Source organism: Musca domestica, unplaced genomic scaffold (assembly GCF_030504385.1).
Source record: "Musca domestica strain aabys unplaced genomic scaffold, Musca_domestica.polishedcontigs.V.1.1 27, whole genome shotgun sequence".
Classification (NCBI taxonomy): Eukaryota; Metazoa; Arthropoda; class Insecta; order Diptera; family Muscidae; genus Musca; species Musca domestica.
In genome coordinates, this window is record NW_026712286.1 from 1499384 (window position 1) to 1508660 (window position 9277).

Consider the following 9277-nt stretch of genomic DNA (forward strand, 5'->3'; position numbering starts at 1 on the left):
CGGCTGTTTTCTTTTGCTGTCAAAACACAATTGTCTAATTAAAACTTTAAAAAAATTAATATTTCTTATCTTACAACAAAATTCCGGCACAGCATTGAAATGTACATTTTGTGAAGAATATTTAAGTGTTTTCCTCTATTTTGATAGATGCTACGAGGAATAACTTTTGCCAGCAAGAGAGAGTTAGGTGTGAATTCGCCTCCTGCGCAACTGTTTTAAAGTGGCCTAGGTTGGTCCTATGTGGATTATTAGGTGTGTCTGGTTACTGTAGAATTTATAACAATTGTTGCAAATTATTACTGGAAGTCTTCTGTTTACACAAAAGTTCTGCAAAAGGAAGCGATTCGAGAGAGCGAGAGAGAGAGAGAGGGAGAGAGAGCGAAAGAGGGGGAAAGATTTGACATTTCTTTTACAGAGAGTTTGCATTTCTTCAGTTTCTGCAGAGATTCCATCTTTTTACTTTAAACAGTTTATTGCAAAGGAGAATAAAATTACCTTTCTCTGTCAGAAAGATTTTGCTGGACAATTCCTGTAAGAAAAGTAACCAGACATACCCATTGCTTCCTTTTTGCCTTACTGCCCTGATATTTTCACATATTTGAAAATATTTAAAGGTTAAAACTCGACGGCAGATTATATTTCAAAAAAATAAACATTCATTCGTCGGTTTTGGAATCTATTGGAAAAAGACAAACAACATTTTCCTATTCTACTTTTTTATTTATTTATTAGCTTTGCGAAAAAAAGGACATCCATTAAAAAATATGTGGCAACATGATTTTCACATCGTTTCCGTTTCGTTCAAAACTGGGACATGCGCCGTGCGCATCCTCCAATCGGGAAGAATATTTACGCTCTTGCATTCCTCCATTGTTTGCTTGAATGTCAATTTTGGTACAAACAATTTCATTCATCATTTGTACGCAGGACTCGTCACTCGCACTGGGAACGGTTTTCGTATTTTTTCATTAAAGCCAACCGAAAGGAAAGAAACGGGAGTGTTGAGAGTGTGTTCGTTCGTTCGTTGGAGCTTTTATCAGAAGCAGAAGAAAAAAAATAGAAAAAGAAAAGATACATTTTTAACATTCCGCTGAGTAGCATTGAAAGAACAAATCCGAGTTAGAATCATTGACAAACTAAAGTATTATCGAAATCCTGTGATTCGTATTCAAAGTTCAAGACCAAAGATGACTGATCTACTGAAAATTCTGAGTAAAACCCATTGGAATTCAGTGCGTTATGATTTTCTAATAATCACGAGTATACTTTTCTCGTTAATGGGTAAGTAAAGTAAAGTGTTGCATCTGGTGTTCGAATCCCAACCCCCCAAGTCCCCTCTGTAGGCCGCACTTCTTTTCTTTGGTGGTCCTTACAACGTCATGGAGTATTTATTTTTTTGACTTGATTCGTTTTGACCAAAAAGCTAAATGGGGTAGTGATGTCGTCAAGGTGGTTGGTTGGATATTTGTTCGGGTGGGTGGTGATGGTGGTGTAGGTGGCATTTGACAAAGACTCTAAACGTAACAAAATTTCCAAAAACAAGAAATAGAAAGTGTCTCTAGGGGGATGAATGTGGGCCAGAATGTGTTTTTTTTTTCTGTTAAAGCGAACATTCCCAAGGAGTGAGGGGAGTAGGATGTTGGCATATGTTCGCTTGCCTTGTACACAACAACGTGTAGAATTATCGATTTTCTATTTGGTCACATATTAATATTTTACAAGAGATAAAAATGGACAATCGACTTGGCATGATACCGATTTTGCCGAAATCAGCCAAAATTAGGTTTGTGGGACAACGAACTTGTCCCCCCTAGCGTATCACTTAACTGTGACATACGGGATGGACGAGAGGCAAGAGGCTTTGCTCTTGAATAGAATGACAGATAATGATGGTGGCGACGACGACGACGCCGATGATGATGATGATTAATTTGTTAAAATAATCTGTTTTTCTTCTTGGTTTCAGTTACGTATTGTCAAGGTCTACAACTGAATTCACTTTCAACGAAAATGCCCAGGGTTACCAGATATACGACAAAATCGCCAGCGGTAAGTCAAAGTCGCCTATTGATCCCACTTATATAAGCATCTGTTGTTCTAATGTGACATATGTTTGTTTGCGTGTGTATGTGTGTGTGTTCTCCTTGACAGTCTTCATCAATGAACCACGATGCCACCACGTCCATTTACCGTTTCAATGCCACCAACGGCATCACCTGCATCCTGATTAGTGTTGATGGCCTGATCAGCATTAAGTATCGCAACAAGCTGAATGAAGACGTTGAGGCCGATTTGTATTTGCCCGATAATCCAGTGTTGAGCGGCGAATGTGTGGAGTCCAATATGGAACTGTTGACGCTGGAGTTCAAAGGCTTCAAACTATCGATGACGTTCAAAAAGGTAAGTGGGAAGTGGGTGGCATGTCATCCATTATTGGCATAACCAATTAGTCTGTTGCACAGGCTACTATTTATGTATAAAGAGAGTTGGGATATGAACTGTGTCATTACATGAGGCGGGAGAAGTACAAGGTGTATGGAATATTACACAAATGTGAGGTGTTGACCAATTTAATATGTGGTCATTAGGCCAATGCACGAGGAGGGGAAGTAGGCCTCTCGACGATGCCATGATTATTTTTAACACAAAAACTGTTGCATGGTATTCGTTTGACATTTTCCCGGTGTTTTAAAATTTTCAAATTGGCAGGATCTCATTAGGTGTGTTTTAATAAGCCATGATATACAGGTGTTATATATACGGGGTGAGACAAAAAAACTGCAACAAAGTCAAACACCATAATTTTTACATTTTATGGAATGAAAGCAAAAAATGTCGGAAATAGCATCAAATTTTAGAATAAGTTTAGATTTGTTCGAATTGGTCACCTTTGGCACGAATTATGGCACAAACGGCCGATGAAAGAAAAAGTCACATGATGCCCGAATTTTGCTCTGCGGTATTTTGGCCCATTTCCGGCGAAGCACTTTCTTGAGGTGATCGACACTTTGACAATTTTTAGTGCCAACCTTGCTTTCCAAAATACTCCAGACACAATAGTCCAACGGATTGGTATCCTGAGGTTTTGGTTGCCATTGTGCGCTGCAAATGAAGCAAGGAACCTCATTTTGTAACTACTCTTGGGTGGGCGTGCTGAGTGCGATGGTGCTGAGTCCTGTTGGATTGTCCAAGGTCTGTGGCCAAAATGTTTGCGTGCCCATGGGTGTATTAACCCTCCAGAATATTTTCGCGATAATATTTGGCATTTATTTTGATGTCACGGTCGATTAATACGAGCGGGGAGCGACTATCACCGCCAAGCACAGCAACTCTTTAGCTCTTTTGAGTCTATTTTGTTTCTGTTGCGGTGTAAGTTCTTGCACTTTTTGGAATTTCAATGGCTTTACCCCGAGCTCATTTTTCAATATTTGCCGAATGGAATACTGCGATATGTTCAGCTCACGAGCCATTTTTCGGTCACAGCGACGCGGATTTCTTTACTTTTCGAATCATTTCTGCTGATGGTGCTATTTTCTTCCGTCCACTCCTTGACATCGGAAACACAAAAGATTAATTCACATTTAAATGCTCGAGGACTCTAAAGACAGCCACTTGTGGTTTTCCAGCCAAATATAAAGAAATCATACTATCACGTTTGAATTCCATCACGAGTAATTTTTTTCTGGAAAATTCTCATCAAAATGCTTTTGTTCCCCTTGTAAACAATATTATGAGCTGTCACTGGAATAATTTTAACAGCTGTCGGACGAGTGGCTTAAAAATGACAACAGTCTGAATTTGGTTGCAGTTTTTTCATCTCATCCTGTATTCTACAACAATTACCATATTCATCTAAATGGTCTTTACATGTTGGTCCTTATTCTCTTTCTGCGAGGGGTTCCTATATAGATTGCCATGGAACGGGCCTATTATTGGTAGTTTAAAGTTCTAAGACCAATACAAGGAAAAGGGCTTCCAATCAATAAGGGAAGAAGATAACGCTTGTCCAAATTGTTTGTGATTTGATGAAATATAATTTCATTTTGGAGGTTATGAAAAGTTTAGCTAGGCAAAAATTTGGGATTCGTGTTCTTTCGAGGACAATGACTTTAAGCCAATTTTTAATTCTTCCTCTTCTTCTTCCGTCTTTTACACAGTCATCTGGCGGTGAAGGCTGGTACATCAATCTCTTCGAATTAACGTACTCCTCGTCGAATCCCCTATTCGAACATCCAGATCGTCCAGGCTTAGATGTTAAGTTAACTTCACCATCTCACACGCCCATGTATTTCCCAACACCCGTGGGTAAATCCTATGTCTGCGACAAGGAACAAACGGTGTTAATGTTCGCCCCACTGGACTCGGGTGATCAGTCGGGTCACATTGCACGGCTGTATTTACGTGATCTGCATATGCAAAGCTTTATGTTCAAGGAAAGTGGTAAATGGGGACCACCATTCCATTGCAGTGCCACCGGCTCGTATCGGGATGAGACGGCACCCTTGGCAGTGGGCACGGCATTGGCGATAGCTGTTTTACTAACCATCTCAGGCTATGGAGGATGGAGGTAAGTTGAAAATCTCAACGGATTCTGAAACTTTGGAATTTAAATTCACATCTCTTTGACAGATATTTCAAAATCAAAAAGGTACAATACGGCACCATGGAATAAATGGGTTAATCAGAGGAAGCAAAAAAACCCACAAACCTGAGTATTAAACTAAGAAACCAAATGAGAAAAATAATTAAAAGAAGGGAAGTGTGTGTGTAAAGATAACTTATTTTTGATTATTTATTGGAATTATTTTTCAAGTTTGTTTTAAAGAATAAAAGTAAAAAATAATTAAAAAACAAACAAATGAAACCACAAAAAGTAACTAATTATAGTAAAATGAATTGCAAATGTCTTCCATATTGTTAAAACTAAATAAAAAAACAAAAACCAATACTTAAATTAACAAAAAAAAAAAAAATATTTAAAAACATATTTAATAAAAACAAACAAATCTTAATATTTTTATTATTGTTTTTTATTAAAATACATTTTATTGAATTTCTTTGTATTTCAAATGTTTCCTTTAATTTGGCACCTAATTTTTGTAATCTACCAAATCTAACACCTTTTTCAAATAATCTCGATGTTGTTATTTCAATTTAATAAAAAAAAAAACATAAAAAACAAACAGAAATATATTGAAAATGAAAAACAAACTCAGTACTATTAATTATATATAATATAAAATAAATAATATATAAAATTTTTAGCCTATATTGGAAATATTGAAAACTAAACAAAATAAGAAAAAGAAAAAGAAAACATAACAAACCTATTCTAAGATGTTGAAACGTTTAAATCATATCCAAACTGAAATTATATATTGAAAACTAAAAAAAATAACAACCAAAACATAAATCTGAAAATAAAAATGTATACATACATATATATAGAGCAGCATTGCCACCAAAAAAAAAAAGAAAATCTGAAACAAAATAACGACCGTATCTAAAATGCCATAATAGACCATGCATACCAAACATATACATATACTGGACATACATAGGCGTTCAAAATTTGTTTCTTTATTGCCAAAAACCAAATTGAATACCATACATAAAAAACTAGGCGATAGTTACAACAAAACCGAAATGCTAAACCAATTTCGAATTTCCTATTAAAGCTGCAATTTGAAACCAAAATTATTTACAACAAGAACAAAACAAATTTAGTATAAAGTTGTTTATATTCAATATTTTAATTAACAGTTACAAAGTATTAAAACAAACGTCATTACCATTATTGCGATTTTTATGATTATTACTTAGAATAGTTTTCTGTTCGAAATTCATCATCACTGAAATCATTGCATCATGTACCTTCAGCCGAAATTGTAAACCAAAACAAATCACAAACAACGTCATGTTGATAAAAGAAGAGATTTCCTTACAAAAACAAGTGAGACATACTGAAAACAATATTATATTTAACAAACAGCCCATTATAACAGAAATTAAACATTGCAAAAACTTAATTATAAACAAAAAATAATTTCCACATAATAAAAAAATACATTAAAAACCTTAAATAAATTTATCATTATGTTATCAGACAAAACCCCACTTGAAAACAAGGATTTTGTTTCTTTTTGAGGCAGGGAGGGAGATATATTAGATGTGATCTTGCTTTTCTCATAGGAAGAGAGAGAGAGAGTTACGTCTAAAGAATTTCAAGAACAAAACGAAAAACGTTCCGTTTGTGTTACATTCAATGAAAACCGTTCCATGCTCCTAAATAACAAACACTTGATGACAAATCTAAGAGAAATCAAACAAAAATAACGGTGAATTGACAATGACTTGACAAATTTGGCCGAATTAATAAGATTAGCATGTTTGCCAGCTTCTGATTGTCTGGCATGTGGATTTTGAAGTATGGCAACAAAATCTTTTATTAGTTTTCCCCTTTTTTGTGAGGGAACTGAGCAATACTTTAGAAATCACTTTCATCTTCAAATCCCGCAATCCCGCATCGGTAGGTAGAGTTATTTTGAAACTATATAAACTTGTGGACTCATTGAAAATTTTTGCAGCAAGAGATTCGAGATTTATTAAACCTTAAATGTCACATTAGAGTTCATTGTTTTGGAAATTGCGACTGAAACATTAAATATATATTAAAATCTGGAGGCATTGTGATGGCGATATTCATAATTGTTAACTGATACACAAGGAGTAATATTTAATTGCTCCATACCGACTTCTGGCATTTAACGATTTCGAAAATCACCTAATTTTAAAGATCTCTTGCTTTAGGTTTGCTGCCACTATTCTTAGTGAAATCTTTCCATGGTCGACCATTTTAAACGGAGCATCCATAATGGATTCTCGAAGCCAAGTTATTCAAAGAACGAAAAAAAAAATACAAAAAAGGTTTTTGAAAGGCAAACACAAAATAATTTATGTTTACAAACACACGCACTCGCTGTTTACACAAAAGTACAAAATACACATAGAACGAACACACATTGAGCTGGCGAGGCTATGGCTACGGGCCCAGCATACCCCCGCATGACCAAAGGGTGTAGAGTCGTACAAATTATTATCGAATCTTGAATAACCAAAGGCGGAGTTTTCTTAAGAAAAAAATAAAACAATAATAACAACAAGTACAACTGAAAACAGAGCAGACAATTTTAAAACAATAGCCCAAGCGACAACAACAACGAAATTCCGAAACTGAAAAGCAAACAAATTTCGAACACCACAAATCGAAGATAAAATGATTTACAATTCTTTTAGTTTTTGCAGTGGAAATATTCCTTTTGATTTGTTTCCTTCACCTCGCCAAGGATCTGTCATTCAGTCAGTCAGCTGCTGATCCCTGTGTAAACTCTGATCAAGTGCAAACTAAGATTTGTTTTCAGAGCGATAACCATATATAGATTAGAACGGGTTCGGGTCACATCAAAGGGAGCAGCAAGTGAAATGCTTGCGATTAGTTTAGCTTTACTTTTAATTGAAACCATGTCTTTGTGTGGATAATTTGTGGACACGTTTTTTTTGTGTTTTTGGAAGCGTTTTAAATCCATAAACCCCGATTGGAAACGTGAAAAGTTAATGAAGATTTGATAGAGTATTAATTTCTCTGTGAAATACAAGAAAATGTTTTGGAGGTAAATTAAGAAAAATATAAAAAGAAATGTAAAATATAAAGAAAATATAAAACTTCTTTAATTTTTTGTTAATTTTTCGAATCGATTTTTGATTGGAAAAGTATATTAACATTTAATAGATTAAATAAATAAAATAAAATAAAATAAATAAAATATTTTTTGTAATTTTGCCATTCTTGCGCAGAGTTACATGATTTATGATCGAATTTCCCATCTGTGGCAAAATGTGCTAAATAATAAACGCCTCCAAATAGGTGTTGAAATATTTTATTTGCAATAAGCCCTTATTTATTTTTTCATTTCCTTTTCTCTCCCCTCGCGCCATGAAAAATCCTTCATCCTCATAAAATACGCCATGTCCTTGTCATCATGCACAGAACATCTTGAGGCCATTTCAGGAATTTCCGAATAGAAAAACTTCAACGAAAAAAACCTAAAATGAAAAATAGTCCTAGTCCTCAACTATCGAACGATGAACGAAGGGCAGACAGACAGACAACCGGACGGACGAACGGATAGTATTTAATCTAATTATATTTACTCACTAGTCTAGCGATTTAGCACAAATATTTAGAGTTTAGTAGAATGACCGGTCAACAAAGGAGATGGAGAGCACCGCATTTATTAGTTTACAACCTCAGACTAATTAGGGCGCGGATTTACGCTTAAACTCGGCCATAAAACCGTTAGGCCGGCCTGATTATGTGGAAATCTATGCGGTGCGGTAAGTATTTAGGGCAGCGAACACAAAAGGGTTCAGCAGAAATCTAAGAAATACTAAATGGACGAGAGACCAACAGAAAGGGTTAGCAGCAGCTACTTATTTAGTAAGGCCGCTCGGACGGGTGCTAAAGGGATTAAGGTTAGCAGACAAAAGCAGATTTTCCCAAATTAGAGCAAACGTGTGTTCTCAAATACACAGAGGGTCATAAACCTTAATACAATACTAAGTAGAGCACCACGAGCAGGTAGAAAATGCCAGCAGATCCTTCCTAGTCTCTAGTCTCGATTCAAGGACTAATTTTAGTATGAATGGCCTTGTTTTAGTCGGACGCGCGTTTTTGGCCTGCCGAAGAACAGTGATTAATTAGGGATTAGCGACCGAACGGGTGGTGAATGTAGAAAGTGTGGCACAAATGAATGGGGCCGGGTTCAATACCCGCATGCACATGATGTTTTGCATTTGGCTTGAGATTCTCGATCCATATTTATGAATATACATGTATGAGGCTGCTGAGGCTGTAAGTAATGCTGTTCGTCTCGGTTTGATACAATTCAAGTTGTTGTTTTTTTTGGATGTTCTTCGCCACCATTCACTTGCGTTTGGATCTCATGAGCGTACCCATATTTATTTTGCTTTTATTTATCTACCGCTTCGTTGAACGGATTGTCTGTCCAGCTATTAATGTGGCCAGGACCGAGTTTCATTTTGAAGACCGCATCGAAAGACTGATCTTTGAAAAGCCAAATAAATGGAATATATTTTGTTTTTCGTAATGCCAAGAGGGACCGGACCATGCGGCCATACAAGCGAACAGACTGACACACTGGCATAAGCACATAGATATATGAACAAACATGATCTTCGTCGTCGTTGATTTTGTTGT

At 35.9% G+C, this 9277-nt stretch overlaps 1 protein-coding gene across 1 annotated transcript; it reads left to right on the forward strand.

Moving 5' to 3' along the window:
* Window positions 1-894: 894 nt before the first annotated feature.
* LOC101889740 (lysosome-associated membrane glycoprotein 5) lies at window positions 895-6136 on the forward strand. The gene is made up of 5 exons (XM_005177113.4): window positions 895-1281; window positions 1967-2049; window positions 2152-2400; window positions 4158-4567; window positions 4630-6136. The coding sequence occupies exons 1-5, from the start codon at window positions 1188-1190 to the stop codon at window positions 4670-4672; spliced, it is 879 nt and encodes a 292-aa protein (XP_005177170.1). The 5' UTR covers window positions 895-1187; the 3' UTR covers window positions 4673-6136.
* The last annotated feature ends 3141 nt before the right edge of the window (window positions 6137-9277 follow it).

Excerpts from the sequence above, each read along its gene's own strand:
- LOC101889740 (XM_005177113.4), top strand. The coding sequence starts at position 1,188 with ATGACTGATCTACTGAAAATTCTGAGTAAAACCCATTGGAATTCAGTG. Across the intron at positions 1,282-1,966 it reads TATACTTTTCTCGTTAATGG|TTACGTATTGTCAAGGTCTA; the intron begins GTAAGTAAAGTA and ends TCTTGGTTTCAG. Across the intron at positions 2,401-4,157 it reads TATCGATGACGTTCAAAAAG|TCATCTGGCGGTGAAGGCTG; the intron begins GTAAGTGGGAAG and ends TCTTTTACACAG.